The 26953-nt window shown below is 33.1% G+C and overlaps 2 protein-coding genes across 2 annotated transcripts; one reads left to right on the top strand and one right to left on the bottom strand.

Moving 5' to 3' along the window:
• Nucleotides 1-2328: 2328 nt before the first annotated feature.
• On the bottom strand, nucleotides 2329-4048 carry LOC123200231 (tetraspanin-15-like). The gene is made up of 2 exons (XM_044615383.1): nucleotides 3428-4048; nucleotides 2329-2625 (listed from the first exon to the last, which is right to left on the bottom strand). Exons 1-2 carry the CDS (start codon nucleotides 4046-4048, stop codon nucleotides 2329-2331), a joined length of 918 nt encoding a protein of 305 aa, XP_044471318.1.
• A 9447-nt stretch (nucleotides 4049-13495) lies between these two features.
• LOC123200769 (cytochrome c oxidase subunit 6b-2) lies at nucleotides 13496-25485 on the top strand. Its single transcript, XM_044616138.1, has 4 exons — nucleotides 13496-13647; nucleotides 14072-14160; nucleotides 14254-14335; nucleotides 25144-25485. The coding sequence occupies exons 1-4, from the start codon at nucleotides 13636-13638 to the stop codon at nucleotides 25195-25197; spliced, it is 237 nt and encodes a 78-aa protein (XP_044472073.1). The 5' UTR covers nucleotides 13496-13635; the 3' UTR covers nucleotides 25198-25485.
• Nucleotides 25486-26953: the final 1468 nt, after the last annotated feature.

Here is a 26953-nt window from a genome sequence, read left to right as displayed (position 1 = left end):
TATTTATATTCAAATTTATATCAGTGATTTGTCGTGTTCTCATTCAAGATTTGGAATCAATTTGAACAATTTTTGGACACTAAAATGATCAAAAGTTTTTGCTGTTTTCTCTTTCAAGATTTGGAATTGGTTTAAATAATATCACTAATAAGATAAACAATATCATTGAAAGGATGAATGATGTCACTAATGAAAATCAATAATATCGTCGAATGAGAATTCCAGTCAAACTCTAATCAAACTATCAAATAGAAACGTCAACTTAAATTCAGTTCAAGTCAAGCCAAAGACTAAGAATAATAAAAAAAAAAGTGTTTTAATCATTTAAATGTAAATATAATTAGAACATAAGTATATATTCTATAATGTTATATTAAAAACTTGATAATCAAATACATATTAATGGTTCAATATCAATGACAAATCATCTTTTAATTTTCTTCTCTAACTATAGTTTGTTAAAATAAAATTGTTATTTTTAAGTTTTCTTGTATCTTAGGTGACTTTTTATTTAATTACTACTAGTATCTTATATATTTTGTAAACCATATTTCACAATTGAAATTATAGTTATCAAACAAATTTATTTATAACTAAAATTTCACATGTTAAAATTGTAATTTAATTATACATTTTGTGACTAATATTATAGTTACCAAATAAATTTATGGCCAAAACACTTGTTCCTACTCAAAGTATAGTGAAATCATAAAGTTATGCTCTCTAATTTTCAAAAACCTAAATATCTAGATAATTTAGTTAGGATTAAGGGTAAAAACCGTTATTTAATAAAAAAATTTAAAAAACAAAACTTTAATCACATTCCTCCCCCCACCCGGTAAAAAAAAATTCCTTTAAAGTTTGAAAAGTGTCAATTTTCCTTTAGAATTTTTTCCTCTTTCCTCTAGTGATGATCCTTTATCTCTGACCATCGGTTGTCCTCTCTCCTTTCTTATCTCTCCCTCCCAACCTCTCTCTCTTTCCTCTCCAACCATAGATTAACAAAAATTATCTGGAAATCTAGATGATTTTCGTCTGGATGCGTCGTCATCAGACAAAGAGGACAACAATGCATCTAGACAATTTTTGTTGATCTATGATCAAAAAGGAAAGGACAAGAGACTGAGAGGGAGGATGATCAATGACTAGAAACGATGGATCATCATCAAAGATAGCATATCATCGTTGAAGAAAAGAGGAAAAAACCCTTAGAGGAAATTGTCATTTTTCAAACTTCGGATAAGAGAAATTGTGAGTTTTTAAACTTGGGGAAGAAAAATATAATAAAACTTAGATTTTTTAAGTAAATGATAGTTTTACCCCATAATTGAAATTTTTAAAAGAAATTAATTCATGAATGAGTGTTTGAGTTTTTAAAAGTTGAATGATAGAATTTTGAGATATCACTATACCGTAGGGGGGAACAAGTCTTTTGACCTAAATTTATTTACAACTAAAATTTTAGATACTAAAATAACGAAAATGATGAAATTATCATGCAACTAAGCCTTTAGTTGCTAAAACAAAATTGTAACTAAAAAAATTAGTTGCAGAACATGCAAAACGTCGTTACTTGCAACTAGAAATGTAGCTGCAAAAAATTAATTGTAGTTGTATATTTTGTGACTGCCATTATAATTGTTAAACAAATTTATTTATAACTAACATTTTAGTTGCTAAAATAACGATTATATTTATTTGTAATTAAAAAGTTAATTACAGAACGTTAAGTTTACTTCTATTTTGTAACAAAAAACTTAGTTATGAAAATATAATTAATTGCAATTAAAAATTTAGTTTCAAAAAACTAATTTTAATTACACATTTTGCTACTAACGTTATTTATAACTAAAATTTTACTTGCTAAAATAATAATTTATAATTTTTTACACCTAAAAAAATTACTTATAGAATATTAAGTTTACTTATATTTATTTTTCATATACCATTGCCTTGTATCTCTGACACACATAAATTTTTCATTCAATTTTCATTGTAACTCTTATGTAATATCTTCGTATTATCTAGTTTTGTGCAATTTCTAGCTATCACAAATAATATTGAATATGGCCGTGGATCGACCTCTATTATAACACATTTCATTTTATTTTTCTTTTTCTACCACATGATTTAAAAAATGATAGAATTTGAGGATGTACCAAACGAAAGGCGAGGTGTAATAGAAACTTTTAGCCGAAAATTCTAGTGCCTTTGATTAGGCTTTATCAATCACAGAAACCCTAACTCGTAACCCCCCAAAAAAAAAAAAAAAAAAACCCTACTCATATATAAGAGAAAAACTAAAAGAAAATGGCCTTCTCAATTTCTCTAACTTCCAAAATGCTCCAACATGGTGGCAGTGAAGAGCAACAAATGAGAAACAATGAGCAATAAGGCCATTAAAACCAGGAAGAGGCCAAGCTTCCGCCATTTGCCTCTCAAAGTTTTTACAAATCCTTCTTTGCAAGCCTGACAATTGTAGCACAAAATGGTTCTATCATTTGTCCATATATCACAGTCTGAATCACGAGGACCAGAGTCGTTCATGGCTGCATCATTTTTCCTCCAAAAGGTTGCATTCACAAACTCCATCTGACAGGTTGATGGTGGCTTGCAACAGCCGGCCTGCAAATTCACAAACACATTTATAAGAATAGTGCATGCATTTCGAGTTATTAGAATCATTAGGGGTGGATTCCATTCGAATCGAGTTTGAGGTTAGCTTGAACTCGAATCATAAGCGTAATACCCAATTTGAGTTTGAATTTGTTTAAGTTGGTGATAACTAGTGTCACTAGAGGCAGTTGACTAAATTGAATAGTATCACCAGATAAACAAATAAGTTGATTTTAAATCGATTTATTGAGTTGAAGCTTTAATTCAAAATTGACTTGTTTGAGTTGAGTTGCAAATTTGATATGGGCCAACTTGAACTGGAGGTGGTGTCTAGTGTCATCAATAGGTAACTAATGGGATGAATAATAACATTGGAGAGGTAAAAAAGTGTCATTAACAGGATGAATGGTGTTGCCAAATGAATAAAAGGAGTTGATTTTGATTTGAATTGCTAAATTGAAACTCTAATTTGAAATCAACTCATTTGAGCGGATCCAACTTCGATTGAAGTCACCCCTAAGAATCATATTAATGAAACTACATACATGATGTTATTTGATTATAATAATATAGAATTATCAGACATATGCCTTATAACACACGTAATAAAATTATATATATTAACAATGATAATTAAATTATGTACAAATAAATAAATATTATTATATGATTAAATATTTTTTGTTTAAAAATAAAATAACTTCTAATCATATATTGAGATATCATCATTAGTTTTCATTTTCGTAACATAAGCTATAATACCTCAGTGGAAAAGAAAAGTAAGAAGGTGAAAGATGATAAGTCGTTATACCTCAATGGAAGTTAACTTGCTAATAGTAAAATCATAAGATTGATAGGCACTTGATCTTGAAAACAAATCATCACAAGTTCTTGTCTCATAAATGCAAGATTTAATACGGTTCCAGTTCAGATCATCTACAATCTTCGCCCTCAACCACTTGGGTGAAGCAGGAATTCTTCTGCTCTCCATATTATAAGCCCCCACGAGGGCAAGTCCAACGACGAGCATCACCAGCAATGGCACCATAACCAGGAGGAAACCGGGCATTGGAAACCGCTGCCGCAAGAACAAAGCGGCGATGCAGATAATGAACATGAAGATCAACGCAATGCCGATCTCGAATTGCAGTTGAGGAAGCCTCAAGAGAGCCTCGCAGTCGGAGTCTCTCATGTAGAGAAGCCATATGACTGCGGCGAGAATAGGAAGGGAGAGAATGAAAGACAACATTGTTAATAAGCCCGAAATAGTTTTTGCTTTAAGAAGTGCTTTTGAGCCTGGTGGTGGTGCTTCTGAAGCCGCTGTTTTGTCTGCCATTTTTGTGGGTTGTGGAGGTGCTTCTGTAGGTGGTGCTGCGACTGGCGGTGTGGATTTTTCTTCAGCAGTTGTAGTTACTACAACAGTTTCAGCCATGTCAGTGAAGACTGTACAGGTTGGTGGTAATAAATGTGGGATTAATTTTTGCATGCAAAAATTATATATTTTACCAAGTCAGTTGTCAAGTGTTTTTTCAGAGAAATCCATGGCTAGATCAGAAATATTTGGGCAAAATTAGGAACTACCATTTGACGTTAATATTTCCGGGGTTTATTGCAGTTCCACCGCTGAGGTTTGGTGCAAAAAATTCTTTCCCTCCCAGTTTGGTAAATTAACGTCAGACTCTTTCAAATAGAGGTTCATTTAGTTAAATTTAATGATGTAAGGGATAAAACAATATTAATTAATGATATGATTGAGTGCTTTTAAATTAAAGATATTTTAAATAATTAAATTATTTAATCACATTAATACTAAATAATACTTTAAAATCCTTTAACTAATAGTTATAAAATCTATTTAGGAAAGTTTAGTTTAACTGAAATCACGTAACAAAAATGAGTTCAAGAACACCCCAAAAAATTCTCTTACAACTTCAACATTGTAAGACTTGATGACTTATGTTTTGATAATTGTACTCATTAGGATGAAGTTCTTACATTGCTGTCCATATAATAATGATTCACTTTAAGTTGCAACGTAATTGGTTAGTCTTTCGTGTAATCTATAGTCTATTGAAGGTCAAAGGATTATTTCTCATCCAATGTTGGGTGTAAAGACAAACACACACTTGTGAAAGTTCAAAAATCCAAACATTCATCTATCCCTAAACTTTTGATAAAATTATTGTTAAATATAAGAGTAAAACCATTATTTTCATAATAATTTTAAAAAATATATAATTTTATTTCACTTTCTTCAAATTTTAAAAAACTAATAACTTCACTCTTACCTAAAGTTTTAAATTTTTGAAAAGTCACATTTCTCTCCTAAAACCAGTTTTTTTCTTTACCTTTCCAACCACAAGAGATTGTCAGTTTTCAACCTAAACTTGGCCACCATCTTTGTTGTCATCTCTCTCTTCTCCTAGGGTTGACAAATGACAACTTCACCCTAAACCTAGAGATGATGAAGGATGATGTTTATAGTCTAGATCTAGATGATTGTGATGTGAATGATCAAGGCATAATTTCACCAAATTCGCACATGGGGAAGCATAACGATGGAGGTTAGAATTCTACTTCAACAAACACGAAGAATTTGAATCCATTAAGCTATGATGGAGGCCCAATTACATGAGCAAGAGCCAAGAAGATGAAAGCGACAATCATTGGGATTGTTCAAAGTCATTTGGTGCTTATGGGAAAGAGTTTGAGTGAAGTCAAAGGGCAACTCATGGTCAACGACATGACAAGCATGAAGTTTAGTTCAAGACTTGTGCATTTAATTACTTTAACACAAGGAGCCCAAATACATGAATTGGTCAAAGGGCAGCAAGGAGCACATGTTGGGCATTATTCCTAAGGCCAAATTTCATACTTAGCCGAATATGCATATGGAAGCCCAAGTCACATCAATTCAACTAGCCCTTTTGTGATTAGTTATTATCTAATTGTTATCCTAGTTTAATTAGAAAAGCTTGTTTAGTTATTATCTAATTGTTATCTTAGTTTAATTAGGAATCTTAGTTTAATTAGGAGAGTGCTTAGTTGTCATGAATTGTTATTTTCCTTTTTTTTTAAAGGATTTATTTCGTTTTTTAGGGTTAGAAGCAACATATATATGTATTAAACTAAAGATTATGGGCAGCCTTGATTCTAATAAAAAATTTCAAATTTCTCCAAAATTCTTGTGAGAGTTTTCTTTGAATTCACTTCTTGAGAAAGTTGTGAATTCTTTCTTTGATAATTAGAGTTTCTTGTTGTTAGATAACAAAAGGGTTCTAATTCTTTTGGTTTATGCTAGATAGATCTTTGGGCAAGATTCCAATAGATTGTTATAATTCTTGTTAGATTGATCAGCAAGGGTTAGATCAGTTTGGTATTAGAGCATTGGGTCTAGTATAAGCTACGTAGCCTTTAATCTTGTGTTCGTGCATCAATATAAAAAAAAAATTTTTGCATTATTCATCATCAAGTGATTCGATATTAACAAATTCAACATCAAAATTCTTCATACAAGTGGTTTGGGCAACATCAAATCAAGAGGAGCCGCAAAAGCACCAAAGTTCCATTCCTTGTCGATTTGCATCATCACCAAAATCACATATCATGATTCAAGCTTCAAAAGGTGTTCGAAGGCTTCCAAATCTGTTTAGCTAAGAGTTTTAGTGTTAATCAGTAAAACAAAAAAAAATATGAAAATCAAGCAAAAAAAAGAAAAGGAGAGGAAGTCGAATTTAGTTGTGGTCGAATTTACCACTGTAAAAGGCCATAATTCAATTTTTTTTTGTTAGCTCTAATTGTCAAGGACTGTAATTTGTAATTCTTTTTATAAAGTGAGTAGTAAAGGTTAACTCAAATAAGAATTCTAAGGGAAAATTTGTGTGTAATTGTTTTGGTGAGCGTATTAGAGTGTTACAAACATGTTCGAGCAAAACACATGAGGGAGTGTTAGAATAGGTGTTTTCTAATGTTTTCTCACAGGTTTACATCATGGACCCTAAGGAGAAAGTTTCCTTAGAAGCAATACAAGTAATGTTATAGAAGATGATGACATAACAAGACGACATAAAGAGTGAAAACCGTAATGTCCAAGAGAGGTTGGAAAGGTTGGAACAAGGTACCCTTAGCCGTGACAAGACAAGAGACATAAAACACAACCTCTTTGATGATTTAGAAGGGAAGGTTGAAGAAGAAGGATCTACACATTCCATCAAAAGCAAATCAAAAGATGGGAATTTAGGATCAATCAAAATGAAGATTCCAACTTTTCATGGTAAAAGTGATCTAGAGGCATATTTAGAATGGGAGAAAAAGGTAGAATGTGTATTTGAGTGCTATAACTACACTGAAGAGAAGAAGGTGAAATTGGCAGTCATCGAATTCACCAACTATGCTAGTGTATGGTGGGATCAATTTACCTCTATTAGGCATAGAAGCAGAGAAGGTATTGTTTCTTCGTGGTTTGAGATGAAAACAATCATAAGGAAGAGATTTGTACCATAACACTATTATAGGGAACTGTACAATCGATTACAAAGGTTGAATAAAGGATCCAATAGTGTTGAAGAATATCACTAAGAGATGGAGATGGCCATGATTCAAGCCAACATTAAGAAGGATAGGGAAACCACTATGACACATTTTCTTTCAGCTTTGAACCATGATATTGCTAACCTTATTGAGTTGCAACATTATGTAGATTTAAAGGATATGGTATACATAGCAACTAAGATTGAAAAACAATTAAGAGCGAAAACCAAGGCTGTTTTGACCCTAACATCATGGAAGTCGAACTGGAAAGGGAACAATAGAGGTGATACGAATACAAATAAGGGTAGATCTGATCAAAGCAAAAATAAAGAAATCATTACACCAAAAATGCAACCTAAGGATGAAAAATCCAAGGGTAAATCACGTGATATACAATGCTTTAGGTGTTTGGCATACGGATATAGAACTGCACAATGTCCAAATGCAAAGGTGATAACCTTATGGAATGGGGAGGTGGCGAGTGAAGATGGGAGTGAGGATGATGATGACTTGAGTGACATACCACCATTGGAGGATGTTTCAGAAGAAGAGAGTGATGAACCAGCCCCTAAAGGACCAATTTTCACGTTGGTTGCAAGACATGCTCTAAACATGCAAGCTAAGGAAGATGAGGTACAACGCAAAAATATCTTTTATACTAGATGCATGATAGATAATAAATTGTGTAGTATGATTATTGATGGTAGTAGCTGCACTAACGTTGTTAATGTTGGTTTAGTTGATAAAATGGGGTTGAAAATAACTAAATATCCTAGACCTTATAAGATGTAATGGTTGAATAATAGTGGGAATATTAAGGTCACAAAACAGGCATTAATTTCATTCTCTATTGGGCGCTATTATGATGAGATTTTATGTGATGTAGTACCTATGCATGCTAGTCACATATTATTGGGACGCCTTTGGTAATATGATAGGCGTGTTATACATGATGGGTATTCTAACCGATATTCATTCAACATGAATGGTAGGCATGTTAATTTGTTACCTATGACTCCTAAAGAAGTATGCGAAGATAAAAAAACTTTGAGTGAATGTGAAAGTGCATGTGGAAAAGAAAAGATTCACAAGCAAAATGAGAGCTATGAGAAAAGCCAAGAGAGGTGTGCAAATAGAGAGGAAAAAAAGAGCAACCAGAGAGGATGTGCAATGAGAAAAAAATTCATGAGAGTGCACATGCAAAAGGAGAGAATAATGTACAAAGAGTGGCAAAAAAAGAGGTAAAAGACAATTTCTATGCAAGAGGGGGTGAGGTTCAAAAGGCTTATTTAACAAGGCAGCCTTTGATATTATTGGTATTCAAGGATGCGTGTTTATCTTTTGAATCTAACCTAATTCTCTTTTCTCTCCCTAGTTCTTTTCAAGCTTTGTTACAAGAATTTGAAGATTTGTTTCCTGAATCCATGCTTGATGGATTGCCACCATTGAGGGGGATAGAACATCAAATTGACTTCATTTTTGGAGCACAAATTCCAAATCAACCAATCTATAGGAGCAATCCCGAAGAAACAAAGGAGTTACAACATCAAATCGATAAGTTGTCAAAAGGGTTGATTAAAGAAAGCATGAGCCCATGTGCCATTCCTGTTCTATTGGTACCAAAAAAAGATGGATCATGACGTATGTGTGTTAATTGTCGTGCCATCAACAAAATCACTGTAAAGTATCGCCATCCTATTCTTCCTTTAGATGATATGTTAGATGAATTGCATGGTGCACATATATTCTGTAAAATTGATTTAATGGCTGGTTATCATCAAATTAGAAAAAGAGTAGGAGATGAATGGAAAACTGATTTTAAAACAAAATATGGTTTATATAAGTGGTTAGTGATGTCTTTTGGGTTAACTAATGTTCCTAGTATGTTCATGTGCTTGATGAACCATGTTTTACGTGAATTTATTGGCAAACTTGTTGTTGTCTATTTTGATGGTATACTTGTGTACAACAAATCACTTGAAGACTACATTTTGCATGTGAGATTTGTTTTTAGTGTTTTGCGTGCACAAAAGTTGCATGCTAAGCTTGCTAAATGTACGTTTTGTGTGCCTAAGGTTATATTTTTAGGTTATGTTGTTAGTGAGCATGGTATTGAGGTTGATAATGAAAAGGTTAAGGCTATTGAATCTTGGCCTACACCTGAAAACGTTGGGGATGTTTTTAGTTTCCATGGCTTAGCTAGTTTTTATAGGCGTTTTGTGCATGATTTCTCTAGCACATCCACCCCTTTGACAGAAGTTATTAAAAGGAATGTTCGTTTTAAGTGGGGTGATGAACAAGATAAGACATTTAATATGTTTAAATCTAAGTTAATTTCTGCTCATGTTCTTGCTTTGCCTAACTTTGATAAAACCTTTTAGATTGAATGTGATGCTTCGGGAGTGGGAATTGCTGCTATTCTTATGCAAGAGGGCAAGCCAATCATGTACTTTAGTGAAAAATTGAATGGCGCAACATTGAACTGCTCAACATATGATAAGGAAATGTATACATTAGTGAGGGCATTAGAGACGTGGCAACACTACCTTGTGCCTAAAGAGTTTATCATCCATATTGACCATGAAAGTTTGAAGTATCTGAAGGGTCAAAACAAACTCAATAAGCAACACACAAAGTGGAGTGAATTTCTTTAATCCTTCCTATACGCCATCAAATAAAAGCAATGTAAGGAAAACGTTGTGGCTGATGCATTGTTAAGAAGGTATGCACTTCTTACTACTTTAGATGCTAAATTGCTTGGTTTTGAGCATATTAAAGAGTTGTATTAACATGATCATGATTTTAGCAATGTGTATAATGCAAGTGAGAAAGCCGCCTTTGAAAAATTTTATAGGCATAAGAAGTACTTGTTTTGTTTGAATAAGCTTTATGTGCCTAAGTGTTCTTTGCGTTTGATGTTAATTCGTGAGGCACACGGAGGAGGTTTGATGGGTCACTTTGGCATAGCTAAAACTTTAGATATTTTACAAGAGCATTTTTTTTGGCCTAACATGAAATTTGAGGTTTCTAAGTATTGCACTAATTGTATCACATGTTTGCAAGCTAAGTCTAAAGTGCATCCACATGGTTTGTACACGCTATTGCTTGTCCCACATTCACCTTAGGTAGATGTTTCTATGGATTTTGTACTTAGACTACTTAGGACTAGACGTGGTAATGATATCATCTATGTGGTAGTTGATCGATTTTCTAAAATGACACATTTTATTTCATGTCATAAAAGTGATGATGCTTCATATGTTGCTAATTTATTCTTTAAAGAGATAGTACGTTTGCATGGTATGCCGAGAACTATTGTTAGTGATAGGGATGCAAAATTTTTGTCCTACTTTTGAAAGACATTGTGGGTGAAATTAGGAATTAAGTTGTTAATTAGTACTACCTGTCATCCACAAACTGATGGTCAAACTGAAGTTGTGAATAGAACTTTAGGGCAATTATTGCGTGCTATCATAAAAAAGAATATGAAGTCTTGGGATGAAAGTTTACCCCATGTAGAGTTTGCATATAATAGAGTTGTGCATTCATCCACGCACTATTCACCTTTTGAAATTGTGTATGGTTTTAATCCTTTAACACCATTAGATTTATCTCCTTAACCTTTGGAAGAGCGTGTTAATTTCGATGGTGCTAAGAGGGCAGAATTTGTACATAATTTCCATGAGAAAGTAAGGCAAAACATAGATAAAAGGAACCAATAAGTGGCAAACTAAAGGAATCAAGGGTGTAAGAAGTTGGTTTTTGAGCCTAACGATTAGGTTTGGCTGCATTTGCGCAAAAAATGGTTTCCTCTGCGAAGGCAATCTAAACTTCATCCACGAGGAGATGGACCTTTTCAAGTTGTTGCAAGGATCAATGACAATATATATAAATTAGATCTCCCTAGTGAGTATAATGTTAGTGCAACCTTTAATATTTCTGACCTTCTTCCTTTTGATTATGCAGGTGGAGATTCGAGGTTGAATCCTTTCGAGGAAAAGGGGAGTGATGCAAATGATCAAGGGATAACTTCACCAAATTCGCACATGGGGAAGCATAACGATGGAGGTTAGAATTCTACTTCAACAAACACGAAGATTTTGAATCCATTGAGCTATGACGGAGGCCCAATTACATGAGCAAGAGCCAAGAAGATGAAAGCGACAATTATTGGGCTCGTTCAAAGTCATTTGGAGCTTATGGGAAAGAGTTCGAGTGAAGTCAAAGGGCAACTCATGGTCAACGACATGACAAGCATGAAGTTTAGTTCAAGACTTGTGCATTTAATTACTTTGACACAAGGAGCCCAAATACATGAATTGGTCTAAGGGCAGCAAGGAGCACATGTTGGCCATTATTCCTAAGGCCAAATTTCATACTTAGCCGAATATGCATATGGAAGCCCAAGTCACATCAATTCAACTAGCCCTTTTATGATTAGTTATTATCTAATTGTTATCATAGTTTAATTAGAAAAGCTTGTTTAGTTATTATCTAATTGTTATCTTAGTTTAATTAGGAATCTTAGTTTAATTAGGAGAGTGCTTAGTTGTCATGAGTTGTTATTTTCCTCTTTTTAAAATGATTTATTTCATTTTTTAGGGTTAGAAGCAACATATATATATATATATGTATTAAACTCAAGATTATGGGTAGCCTTGATTCTAATAAAAAAATTTAAATTTCTCCAAAATTCTTGTGAGAGTTTTCTTTGAATTCACTTCTTGAGAAAGTTGTGAATTCTTTCTTTGATAATTAGAGTTCCTTGTTGTTAGATAATAAGAGGGTTCTAATTCTTTTGGTTTATGCTAGATAGATCTTAGGGCAAAATTCCAATAAATTGTTATAGTTCTTGTTAGATCGATCAACAAGGGTTATATAAGATTGGATGATGCTTTGTCTAGACGAGACAACTTCTTCATCATCTAGACGAAGGTTTTACCTTTGAGAGATAAACACTATTAGGAAAGAGCATCATCAGGAGAGAAACACCAAAGAAGGAGGTTACCTTTTGCTGGAGGAAGTGACCTAATTTCAGGATATCAAACCCTAAGGGAAAAAGTGAATGTTTCAAAATTTAATCTTGAAAGAAAATTATTAGTTTTCTAAATTGAGGAGAAAATTGTTAGTTTTCCAAATTAAGGAAGGAAAATAAAATATAATTTTATTTATTTTAATATTATTAATAAAATAATAATTTTATCCTTAACTCTAATAAAAAATTCTTGGATATGTGAAAATGAATTAAACTTTTGGTGAATATTTAAGTTTTTAAAATCTCATTGGCCTATATTTGCTTCAACACCAAACCTTAGGTGGGAAACAATCCTTTGGCCTTTTTTGACATTATTTTATTTTTATGCACATTTTAGGTGGATAGAGACTCGCATGTTTGCATTTTAGGAATTAATTCTCCATTTATCACAACATTTTATATGTATACTAAAAAATAATAAATGTTTTCATTATTTTCGTTTGCAAAAAATATTACGTTTTTTTAAACTACAAAATCAAATTTCCTATTTTTCAATATTAATGGTTATATTAACATTATATAATAATTTTATATATACCTATTTTAAATATATAATAAATATAATTTATATATTATTATATGAATATATATTTTTTATTTTTAATGGATTGCCCCATGATTCAGTATAAAATTTTTTATGGACTCCTGTAGATCTCCCTCTTTTCCCTCTTCCCCTAAAATTTTAAAAACGTTAAATTTTTTCCCCACTCGACGGGCACCCGTTGAAAGATTATCATAGTGTCAACAAATCTAACATATTTTTCAGCTAAAAATCATCATTTCAGCCTTTAATTTCAACACAAATCAAATTTACACATCTAATAACACAAAACCCCTAAAGAAATTCAAACAAAATAATCAAGACTTAAATATTTTATACATTATTCAAAATCGGAATCCTAAACATTCAAACATCTAAATCTCCCTCAAATCTCAATACTCTTAACAATAAATTGATTCAAACAAGAAGTGAGATGATGTACTATCATTATTTGTTATTTTTGATTGTCGAAAAATACGAAAAATTGAAGAAAAAGACAAAAATCCGTTACGTCCGTAGGAATTTGAATTTTTCTCTGAATTTAAATAGTAAATCCGTGAGAAATATAGGGTTTATATATAAGAGCAGTTTAGTTATTTCTCAAATTAAGAATATTTTTATTTAATATTTAGAGTTTTAAGTAATTTCAGTTAACACCCTTAATAATTTCCTTACAAATAATTATTTAAAAAAAATATGATGGTTGGCAATTATTTAGGTAAAGTAATCATGTAACCAAACAAGAGCTATTTATACATTGCACTCTGTACACGTGGCTAATTTTAATTAGCAATTGGACGAACCGGATGCACACTACGGATACTCGTTTTTTTATACGGCTTTGTACACTGAGTCTCCGTATTAAATTCAAAGCCACCAATTTCTTGTGTTCGTTGATCGGATCGGATCACCCATGGCGGACGAGGTAAAATTTCTGGTGTTTCCCTGGAAACTACCAAAATATAAAAGAAAAAATTAGTGAACTCGTTTCTTATCAGATATAAAATTTAATTTCCAGTCGTCATATTATTTATTTATTTATTACTATTATCTCGTTTCGCTGAATGAATAACGCTAGCAATCTTGATCTGGATTTATTAGCTTTGTGATTTTGCATATTTTCATCTGTATTTAGCTCCATGCTAGGGCCCCTGTTAGGTCTGGTAACGTTACCGGAATTCCTTGGCCTTTGAAGTGGTATTTTTATATTTATGCCATTTTTGTTACAATTCGTTTATGTGTGTAACATTTTAGGTTGCAATAATAGCGGATCTGGTAACGTCCCGGTAGTTGCGATTTTTATGTGATGTAATGTAATTTTTTATTGTTTATTGTGGTTTTGTTTTCAGATTGAACTCAAAACGGCTCCTGCTGATTATCGGTTCCCGACCACTAATCAAACCCGACACTGCTTCACTCGCTACATTGAGTTTCATAGGTAAAGTTTTTGAATTCTTGGCAGTTTTGGTTGTGATGGAAATGTTTTATGTATATTGTAGGGGGTTATTGAAAAACTGAATGTTTGTTGCAGGTGCTTGGCCGTGAAGGGTGAAGAATCTAATGAATGTGAAAGATTTGCCAAATACTATCGTTCCCTCTGCCCGGGTGAATGGGTGAGTATGTTGAGCTTTTTCTATTTAACTAAGCTGCGTGCAATTCATTTGTAAGGTGTGGAATGTTATGTGCTGTGACTATGGAACTTATGGTCTTTTGGAAGGAAAAGTGCTAATGCGTCTCATAGACAAATTTTGAGTATATAGGCTAACTCTTCCATTGACTGCTTTTCTATTTCCTAATTTTTAGATATCTGTTCCCTTCTGTGGGAGTGCTAAACTATACTAGTATTCTTAGAGGGATTGGTAAACCTTTAGGATGCTACTCTTTGCTCTGTTTGTGCCTGGCACTCATATATACTGGCAGAAAATATATTATCGTGCATTTGCATCACTAATATAGTAAATTGTAGTTGTGTTGTCATTGTCATGTCTAAGTTTCTGGGAGTTGCGATGTTTGAATCATTGTGTGATACTTTTGATACTGATTCTATGCATATTATTGAACATTTGAAACAATCCTTATATACATAAAACCTTTTGGGGACGTTTGGTTTGGGTAATGTTTGATTACTAAAATAGAAAGATTACCTTGAAGATAGATTCCTTAGAAGATTACTGGGTATAAATGATTACTATGTTTGATAAAATTTGATAGGTATAAATAATTATTGTATTTGGTTAAAGGTAATAAAAGATTACTAGTAAATTATTTTATTTAAATGCCCTTGAATATAATTATTTTTAAATATTTTTTATATTATTTGTCATATTAATTAAAAATAAATTTATTTTTATCTCAAAAAATTAATAAATAATAATTTTTCTATAATAAACTAAAGATTACCCTAGTAATCTTTAAATACCTATGGTGAAGGTGGTAATCAGATTACCACTTATATTATCTGTCACATCAGCATTGATAATAGAAGATTACTGTAATATTTTATTACTGACAAACCAAACAAGGAAATAAAAGATAGATTACTAAGGTAATTTATCTTACCGTCAACCAAACGCACCCTTTAGGCTTCGCTTAATTCGAGGGTGTAACACACAAAAATAATTGTGTAATTCTCAATATTTCATAAGAAGGAATTACAATCATTATATAGGGAATTAAAAATCCTAATTTAGGAAGGACTATCAATACATTCCTATTTTAACACAAGAATAATTGTGTAATTCTCAATATTTCACAAGAAGGAATTACAATCATTATATAGGGAATTAAAAATCCTAATTTAGGAAGGACTATCAATACATTCCTATTTTAACATGATACTATTACCTAATTTATTATAATCTCATTTTAGAAAAATCCTAATCTAATATGTATAACTCAACACTATCCCTTAATCAGGCGTATATAAATCATATGTACTAAACTTGTTTCAAATAAACTCGATATGAGGACCTCCAAGAGACTTAGTGAGAATATGTGCAAGTTAATCGTTGAAGTTGACATGATTGGTAATGATACATCTAGACAAGACCTTTTCTTGAATGAAATGGCAATAAATCTTTATATGTTTAATCCTTTCGTGAAAAATTAGATTAGAAGAAATGTCAAGCGCTACCTGATTATCACAAAAAAGCTTCATCTGAGATATCTTTGTAAATTTTAACACCTGAATAAATTGTTTTAACCAAACTAGTTCATAGGTAACCAATGCCATAACATGGTATTTTGGTTCTGTACTCAATCTAGCAACAACATTTGCTTCTTACTTTTTCATGAGACTAAATTGCCATCAATAAGGATACAATATCCTGAAGTTGACCGCCTATTAGATGGAGAACTTGCCTAATCTGCATCAGAATATCTGACAATATGTGTATGACCTCTATCTTCATACAACAACCCTTTGCCTGTTGCTCTCTTAATATAACTTAAAGATTTGACTAACTGCATCTTAATGAGAGTCATGCGAAGATTATAGGAAATGACTAACAACACTAATTAAGAAGGAGATATCTGGTCTTGTGAAAGTAAGATAGTTGAACTTGCTTACTAACCTTCGATATCTTTCTAGTGGCTTCCCTTGTCCTAGCACGAGTCTAGTATTGGGTTATATAGGAGAATCAATGGGTTTACAATCCAACATCTTTGTCTCTTCCAAGATATCCAATGCTTTTTTTGAGATATGACTATACCTAATTTAGATTGAGCAACTTCTACCTCAAGGAAGTATCTAAGTAGTCCTAAGTCTTTGGTTTGGAAATGATTAAATAGATGCTTTTTTAACTGATTGATACCCTTTTGATCATTACTAGTAATAACAATATCATCACTATAAACAACATGATAAATACACTCTCTTCGTGATGTATGTCTATAAAATACAAAATGATCTGATTTACTATGAAGCATTCCAAACTTTTGAATAACCGTGCTAAAACGTCCGAACTAGGCACGCGAAGATTGTTTTAGGCTATACAGAGAGCGATGAAGTTTACAAACCAATCCAAACTCTCCTTGAGCAACAAAACTAGACGGTTGCTCCATATATATCTCCTTCTACAGCTCACCATAAAAAAAGACATTTTTAATATCCAATTGAAACAGAGGCCAGTGACGAATGGCAGCCGTAGATAAGAGCAACCGAACTGAGGACATCTTGGCTATCAGAGAAAAAGTATCATTATAATCCAAACCATAGATTTGAGTGTAACCCTTGACAACTAGACGAGCCTTAAGGCGATCGACTTGACCATCAAGCCTAACCTTAACAGTGTAAATCCAACGACAACACATTGTAGACTGTCTTAGGGGCAATGGAACCAAATCTCATCAACCATAGCCTGTTCTCATCTAGGATCGGCAAGTGCCTCACGGATAGAATTAGGAATAGAAATAGTGGATAAAGTAGACAAAAAGACATAATTTGGTAAGGATAAGCGATGAAAGCTCAGGATGAGGGTTACGAGAAAACCTTACACATTTTCTGATGGCAATGAGAAATTGGTCATGAGGAGACAAGCTCATGGAAGGTGCAGATGTCAATGTAGGAAGAGAGTTAGGGATAATATCTGAAGCAGTAGGAGTACCAGCATCTGGAGCAAGGGAACAATATCAATACAAACAATAGGATTGGGCAAGGGTGGAGCAAGAATAGGCAGTGAGCTAGAGAGTGGATTGGGTGGAGGTGTGGTCCCAAAAAGAGGGATTAAAGTAGGTATGGGTAAGATGTTTGTGTCAAAAGATGGTTCAAATGGAGAACAAAAGTAAGGAGACGACTAAAAAAAGGTAACACCGACAGAAACAAAGTAATGATGTGTAGGGGGACAATAACATTTGTAACCTTTCTATAGCTAGAAGTAACCTAGGAAGATACACTTAATAGGCTGAGCGGACAATTTATCATGGCCAGGAGACAAATTATGAATGAAACAGGTGCAACCAAAGACTTGTGAAGATAGAGGAAACAACATGGAATCAGGAAAAAGAATAGAGTAAGGAACCTGGTTTTGTAAAACTAAGGAAGACATTCAATTGATAAGGAAACAAGCTATGAGGACTGCATCTGCCCAAAAGTGGAAAGGAACATGGGCATGTAGAATCATAGTGCCGGCAGTCTCAAGAAGATGTCTATTCTTGCGTTTAGTAACCCCGTTTTGCTGGGGAGTGTAGGCATTTGATGTTTGGTGGATAATACCTTGGGAAGACATAAAGTTGGTAAAAGAAGTAGACAAATATTCACAAGTATTATCACTACGCAAACTACGAATAGATGTATTAAATTGAGTTTTAATTTCAACACAAAATGATTGGAATATAGAAAATAACTTAGACCGGTCTTTCATTAAAAATAGCCAAGTGCACCTTGAAAAATTGTTAATGAATGTCACGAAATAACAAAAACCTAAAACAGACTTGACTTGGTTAGGTTCCCACACATCGGAATGAATTAACTCAAATGGGGATTTAGTCTATTATTGACACGCTTTGGGAATGAAAAATGAGACTGCTTCCTAAGTTGATAGGATTCACATTGAAAAGACAATAGATGCGATAGATTGGAAACCATTTTCTGAAGCTTGGATAAACTTGGGTGTCCCAAACGGTTTTGAAGCATGGCTAGAGACTCAGTAGCAATATAGGTAATAGAAAAAGGCAAACAAAGGTGATAAAGTCCTTATGACTTAAGTCTTGCGCCAGTTTTCTATCTCAAACTGCAGTCTTGTATAACAACAGAGTCTTTAATAAAAGTAACTGAACAATTTATGGGAGGAAACAGATGCTTTGTTTTGTAGTTTATTATAGAATATGATTGATTCTCAACTTCATCCTATCTATAAGGCCTACAGAATCTGTTTTAAGATATAGACTTAGGCCAAACGTCTTTACACTAATGACATTTATAGACTTTATTTCGTTGTATCCTCCCATGTCAATCTAAAACAAGAAATGGGCATGTCTGAGTTTCTCGGTCGAATAGCCTCCCTGAATGCAAAATTCAATTCATCGATACCTGTTGGCAAAACTGACACCGAAGAGTTGACTTAATGAGATAAATTCTTCATGGTGTTCACCTTTACTGCTATTAATCAGAATCTTGGCTTAGTTCAGGATCGAATTTTGTCTAGTGCTATTGTGCCCACTTTGGATAATGTGTTTGCTTGGTTGCTTTGGGTTTCTTTCAATATCATGGGATTTGAATCTATAACCCTTGATTCCTCTGCCTTGGCTTCAAATTCTCAGCCTAATCCAAGTGTTCAAAGAAACCGGGGGTTGGCCTAGATGTAGTTACTGTAGCTGGTGGGGGTATATTAATGAGAAGTGTTATAAATTGAATGGGCGACTTACTGAAAATGCAAATATTGCAAAGGCCAAGTTAAATCATTTAGCAAGTCAACTTGAAATGTCTACAGACCAATTTTCTCAACCCTTATTGACTCTTACAGGTGTCGATTAAAAAGAATATATATGATTTCAGGCCGTCAAATAGTCATGTCAATCTTTAGTTGCCTCTCTTGCTAATTCTGGTAATTCAATTGGCTGTCTCACTCAGTCTTCTAACTTGGGACCCTTGGTCCTTGATTTTGATGCTTCTGATCACATATTTGGAAACTTCAAATTATTTTCTCATTTATCTCATTCCACATCTTTACCCTCTGTCACTCTAACAGATGGTACACTGGTCTTGGCTAAAGTTGTGTGCTCTGCTCAACCACTACCTTCTTTACCTTTAAGATTTGTTCTTTATCTTCTTCATTATCCTTTTAATCCTGTGTCTGTTAGCAAACTTACACACACCTTGAATTGTTCAATTACTTTTACTAAAGACTCTATTGTTATACAAGACTGCAGTTCGGGACAGACAATTGGTGTAGGACTTGAGTCACGGGGACTTTATCACCTCTGCTTTCCTTCTTCTATTGCTTGTATTGCTATTGAGTCTCCAGTCATGCTTCACAATCGTTTGGGGCACCCAAATTTATCCAAGCTTCAAAAAATGGTTTTCAATCTATCACGTTTATTATCTTTTTAATGTGAATCCAAAGTGTGTCAATAATAGAGCTAAATCCCCATTTGAGTTAATTCATTCCAATGTGTGGGGATCTAATCGAGTCGAGTCTATTTTAGGGTTTCATTATTTTGTGGCTTTCATTGATGATTTTTCAAAGTACACTTGTCAATTTTTAATGAAAGACCAGTCTGAGTTATTGTTAGGAACCCAACTCTTTTCAACCAAAATACAAAATTAAAACACAAAAAACATAATAAACTAAACTATTTCATTAATGGAAACATTACAATGAAAAACTGAACAATTCGAAGAGTTCGGAGCCTCCCATTTTTTTGCCGTTCGAGGCGTTGGAGACCTCCCTAAATCAGCCAAAGATGGCTGCCCTCAAATCAAATCCTAATACATTTTCTTCTTTCCTTCTTTTGAAACCTAACACATAATGGACCGTTGGATTGAGGACAAATGTCCCAATCCTAACATTTCCCTCCCCTTCAAAACCATCTTGTCCTCAAGATGGATGTTTATATAATGATTTTTTTAAATTTTTTTGATATTTTAAATTTTTTTTTTAAATTTATTATTATTATTATTATTTTTTCTCCCTACCTTCTCTCTCTCCTGTTGCTTCTTCACCTTTTCTTTTCTTTCCAACGGCCCCACATCTTCTCTTTTTCTCTTCCCAAGAAGCCCACCTACTGCCTTCCCTTCTATTTTCCCAACCACAACTCTTCTCCTTTTCCCAACAAGCCAACCGTCACTGCCCTCTAGCCCTTTTTTTTTTCAATTTTTTTTCTCTCTTTCCTTTCTCTTTCTTCTCCTTGTCTTTTTCTTTTCTTCTTTCTTCTCCTTCGTCCTTCTTTCTTCTTCCTTCTGCTTTCTCTGCATTTTCTCCTTTCTGCCTATGTAATTTTTTTTTTCAGACTCTTGCTGACGTTCCATTTTCATCCTCGGTTTTCGTTTTCTTCTTCTTCTCTCTTTTTTTTGGGCACTTTTCCAACATATAGCCACCGACTCATTTCTCCCATTTTCTTCAAGTCAGCCTCTTTCGTAAACATTTTCTAGCAACTCTTTACTTTTTCAACCATTATCTATCTTCCCCGCTGGATCGAATGCTCTGATACAATTTGTTAGAAACCCAATTCTTTTCAACTAAAACACAAAATTGAAACACAAAAAACATAATAAACTAAACTATTTCATTAATTAAAACATTACAATGATAAATCGAACAATTCGAGGAGTTCAGAACCTTCCATTTTTCGGCTGTTCGAGGCATCGAAGACCTCTCTAAATCAACCAAAGATGGCTGCCTTAAAACCAAACCCTAATACATTTTCTTCTCTTCTTTTTTTGAAACCTAATACATATATTTATAATAGAAATGGACTATTGGATTGAGGACAAATGTCTCAATCCTAACATTTCCCTCCTCTTCAAAACCATCTTGTCCTCAAGATGGATATTTATATAATGATTTTTTTAAATTTTTTTGATATTTTAAATTTTTTTGTTTTTTTTAAATTTATTATTATTTTTTTCTCCCTACCCTCTCTCTCTCCTGTTGCTTCTTTACCTTTTTTTTCTTTCCAACGGCCCCACATCTTCTCTTTTTCTCTTCCCAAGAAGCCCACCTACTGCCTTCCCTTCTATTTTCTCAACCACAACTCTTCTCCTTTTCCCAACAAGCCAACTGCCACTGCCTTCCAGCCCTCTTTTTTTTTTTTCCCCTCTCCTTTCTCTTTCTTCTCCTTGTCTTTTTCTTTTCTTCTTTCTTCTCCTTCGTCCTTCTTTCTTCTCCTTCGTCCTTCTTTCTTCATCCTTTTGCTTTCTCTGCGTTTCCTCCTTTTTGCCTATGTAATTTTTTTTTTCAGACTCTTGCCGACGTTCCATTTTCATCCTCCTTCCTTGATTTTCGTTTTCTTCTTCTTTCTTTTTTTTGGCACTTTTCTAGCATATAGCCACCGACTCATTTCTCCCATTCTTCTTCAAGTCAGCCTCCTCCGTAAACATTTTTCAGTGACTCTTTACTTTTTCGACCATCATTTATATTCCCTGCTGGATCGAATGCTCTGATACTATTTATTAGGAACCCAACTCTTTTAAACCAAAATACAAAATTAAAACACAAAAAACATAATAAACTAAATTATTTCATTAACCAAAACATTGCAATGATAAACCGAACAATTGGAGGAGTTCGGTGCCTCCTATTTTTTAGCCGTTCGAGGCGCCGGAGACCTCCCTAAATCAGTCAAAGATGGCTGCCTTCAAACCAAACCCTAATACATTTTTATCTCTCCTTTTGAAACCTAACACATATATTTATAATAGAAATGAACAATTGGATTGAGGACAAATGTCCCAATCCTAACAGTTACTTTCTATATTCTAACTTTTTTGTGCTAAAATTAAGAGTCGGTTTAATACATCTATTCGTAGTTTGCGTAGTGATAATGCTCATGAATATTTGTCTACTTCTTTTGCCAACTTTATGTCTTCACAAGGTATTATCCACCAAACATTATGTGCCTACACACCCCAATTAAACGGGTTTGTTGAGTGCAAGAATAGACATCTTCTTGAAACTACGCACACTATGATTCTACATGCCTATGGTCCTTTCCATTTTTGGGTAGATGCTTAGCCAAGACTTGTGTACCATCAGCTAGAGCAACATAGGGTAAAAATGTGAAATAAGATAAATGAGAAAATCATTTAGAGTTACCAGACATGTGATTAGAAGCACCAAAATCCAATACCTAGGGTTCCAAGTTAAAAGACTGAGTGACACAGGGAATCAAATTACTAGAATAAGCAAGAGAGGCAACTGAAGATTGAGATGAGTGTGTGGTGGCCTAAAATTGTAGATATTTTTCATAATCAACACTTGTAAAAGTCAAGGAGGGTTGAGAAGATTGGCCTGTAAACATTTCGAGTTGACTTGCTAGATGACTTAACTAAGGCTGTGCAATATTTGCATTCTGACTTTGTCGCTTATGTAATTTATAACATTTCTCCTTAGTATGCCCCTATCGACTATAATAACTGCGTCTGGGTTGATCCCCTTATTTCCTCAAGCACCTGAATTATATTGAGAATTGGAAGCCAAAACAGAGGAATTAGGAGCTATGGATCTAGATCCTATGCTATTGGAAGAAATCCGAAGTAGTTGAGCAAATACATCATCTAGAGTGGGAACAATAGCACTGGACAGAAACGATCCTTAATTGAGGCAAGATTCGGATTAATAGCAGTAAGGGTGAACACTATAAAGAATTTACGCCGCTGAGCTAGTTCTTCGGTGACTATTTTGCTAGTAGGTATCAATGAATTGAATTTTGCCTCTAGGGAAGCTATTCGACCAAGAAACTCAAACATGCCAATTTTTTGTTATTTTAGATTGACAAGGGAGGACACATTGGAATAAAGTCTTTGGATGCCATTAGTGTGAAAGGGGTTGGTTGAGTCCATATCTCAAAACAGGTTTTGTAGGCTTATAGATAGGATGAATTTGAAGATCGACTGTATTCCAGAGCAAACTATCTAACATAACATCTGTTTTCTTCCATGTGAACTTATCCACTTTGATATTGTCAACGCAGGTAATTAAATGATTCTTGAGGCCTTGCCCTATGCACCACAATTCAACTGAGGCAACCCAAAAGGTGTAGTTGACACTTCTTGCTAATTTTTCGATTGTAATAACCGGAAGAGAGAGAAATGAGAAGGATTCAGATTTGAAAGTATCGATAGCCATTTGACCAAACAAGATGGAGAAATCAATCAAAAATTGAGGAATGCTAGTGAAGAGCATCTGGAGACAAAAGGCTGGTAGAGCAAACACAACCTGGAGAGAAGGAAAAATTCGACAAAGACTGTTTTTCGGTGATGAACAGGATCGTGGATGACCAGAGAAGATGCGCTGTAAGCCCATGCGTGTCAAAAATAACAGCTTAAAGTAGTTGAATTGAGGAGGAAACAACCACCGCGTGTGGTTGATCCCAACGTCTGATGATGGCGAGGTTACCACAGATAGATTTGTTGGCGTCTTCTAAGTCCAATGGGAGAGGTGGTGTTGTTGCATAGTTGTCGGAATCGAGGGAATGATTGGCGCATGGAGGCGCGTGCGATGGTGAACAAAGATGCTTCTTCCAGGTGTTTGTTGACAAGATAGCTCTGGTTACAATGATGTAGGCACGACCATCGAAAAAGGGCACAAACACGGTGATCGGAGAAAATAGTTGGAAACAGACTTGGAGACATCAAAAAACGAACACTGGACAAATTTTAAAAGCCTAATATAGGCTCTAATACCATGTAACACATAAGAATAATTGTGTAATTATCAATATTTTATAAGAAGGAATTACAATCATTATATAGGGGATTAAAAACCCTAAGTTAGGAATGACTATCAATACATTCCTATTTTAATATGATACAGTTACCTACTTTATTATAATCTTATTTTAGAGAAATCCTAACTTAATATGTACAATTCAACAGTAGGTATAAAATTATATTGGTAATCTAGCTTTTATTATTGATAATATCTTTTTGGTTTGTTAAGTAATAAAAGTTGACAGTAATATTTTATTATCAAATTGACATAATAGGAAATATAAAGTAATCTGATTAACACATTTTTTATAGTTATTAAAATATTATCAATGTAATCTTAATTTTGTTGCAATTTTACTCATATTTCATCAATTTATTCTAACATATTAAAGATATTTGAGTAAAATAATATTTCAATATACTTTTATTACTATCGACTAAACATAATAATTGTTATACATACCAATTTATTTGAGCACATTATTAATATCTTTAAAGTAATTTATTTTTATGATAATATTTTAATTTTGGTAATAAAAGATTCTCTAAACTCCCTTGAGATTGAGATAGGAATTGGAGGAAATATTATTTTAATTGAAGATCTGGCCCGTGGCTTTGTGTTTTACATTATGATAATGGTGGTTTTCAGTATCAAGTTGTATCATATCCAAGAGTGCATTCATGATAACCGTCATCGTATCTGTGTTTTTGGAAAACAGTTGGTATTTAAGCATCATATATTCTGTTGAGTTGACAGTTGATTTTTGAGAGCATGATAAATCACATTATACATGCAACTAATGCTGTTTCATTATTTGGGATCAGAAATGGCATTTCTTGGTAATGTGGTTATTACCATCTGTATTTGTTTCGAAACAATGAAGTTATTGTTTTTGCATTCATTTGTTATTCGGATGGCTGATTTGTAGAAAGAATCACCATGTTTGTCAGATGGTCCTTTGTATTCCATGACCTTACAATGGGATGTTTTCTATTTGCTGAGGGACTATCAGTACTCTCATTTAATCTTTGTTTGTTCTTACATTGCTACAGATTGAAAGGTGGAATGAGCAAAGGGAGAATGGGACTTTCCCAGGTCCTCTTTAATTTTTAGACAGCTTGGTTGGTTCATATTGGGAATGTGAAACTTATTTTTGCTTTTTCGTTGGTTGTTGTTGAATCCTCTGAATTAATCAGACGCAGTGGAGATTCTTTTGAGTTTATTCTTTGTTGATAATTAAAGTTGCTGAAGAACTTTGAAATCCCAAATTTTCTCATGTCCTTTATTTACGATCCTGCACAGAATTCTTTTGTGTTTTGTTTTCCTCCAACCTGGATTGGCGTGTGATTTTTTGTGGGGTAATTGAAAAAAATACCATTTTTTGGTCTTGTCTACACAATTTTATCATACTTTTTATATACATAACAATTATATAATAAAAGTTTTACAGTTAAAATATCACTATTATGATTAAAGTTTGAATTTGTATGTTGGTACTGTTTATTATTTATTGTATTGTTTAGGGTATGCGATTTTAACTATCCATTGTCTATTATATTGTTTTACAATAGAATTTTGTATAAAATATTATTGTTTATCATATATTGATATTGTTCACAATAGAGAAATTTTACTGTTTATCACTTATTGTATTATTTATAGTAGTCTTTGTATAAAATGTTATTGTTTATTGTCTATTGTTATTGTTTATAGTAGGTAATTTTCACTATTTATCTCTTATTATACTGTTCACAATAAGATGAAGATAATGATAGTTTAGATATTTAATTAATAAAATAGTATAAATGTATAATTAAAAAAACATGTGATAAAATTGTATAAACGGGTGAAAGAAGTGGTACATTTTTCAAAATCCTTTTTCGGTCTCTGTGTTTAATCCACATGCGTGCTCCTGTATTAATGTTGCTTGTGCACCCCTTTGATGATACTTTGAGACTGAATAAAGTGAACATAGGAAAAGTGATTTGTCCTTGCTGCCAAGAGGTCTTGGCCTGGATTGTGAGAAGTTGTGATGGGTGAGGGTTTGGGGTGAATTCGAATTGAGTTAGTTTGCGATAAAATGAGTCAAACTTGAGGTGGAGCTCAAATTTGACAACTTAGCTTGAGTTTAGCATGTTTGTTTCTCTTATGATACTATTTATTTTGTTTGTAATATTATTTATCTTGCCAACACACCCTTTGACATTATCTGGTCTTTCAAATTGAAGGAAACATGATATTATGGTACTTTGAGTGACCTAATTAAAGCTAAGGGTATATATGTAAAATAGTAATTTTATCATTTAAAAAAAATTAAAAAGAATAACTCATTTACGAACCTTTTTTTAATATTCTAAATATAATAGTTTAATTATTTTACGTGTATGAAAATCTATGATTTAGTCTTTAAAGACCTAGTTACCACTTTGGCTGGAATCTCATCACTCCACTTTTGCATCATTGCCACCAATGCAACTAGGAGAGTGTTTAGCATGTTGAGGAACAACATGTTGATTCAAGAAATTGTTATACTCTTATTTTGATGATAACAAACTAATATATTTCTAATTATATATATTAATGATTTTGTTTGAGTGTGAGTTTAGATTATAAGAATTTATCTAATAGATTTAAAGGAATATCAGGATAAAAATCAAAGACAAGGGTCAAACAAAGAATTCTTGAAGATTTGAAGAAAACTTTAAGTTTACGGAGATTGTTTTTTGTATATCTTGGAGCATTAGTTTTAATTAGAATATTTATTTACATATGAAAGCTTAAAAATTTGTTTTCATATCTTAAAATTTTTGGGTTAAAATGTCATTTTTTAAACTTATTAAGTCGAATTTATCATATTTCATT

Source organism: Mangifera indica, chromosome 17, assembly GCF_011075055.1.
Source record: "Mangifera indica cultivar Alphonso chromosome 17, CATAS_Mindica_2.1, whole genome shotgun sequence".
NCBI lineage: Eukaryota > Viridiplantae > Streptophyta > Magnoliopsida > Sapindales > Anacardiaceae > Mangifera > Mangifera indica.
The sequence above is the reverse complement of the archived record's forward strand: the minus strand, read 5'-3'. Positions and strand labels throughout refer to the sequence as shown.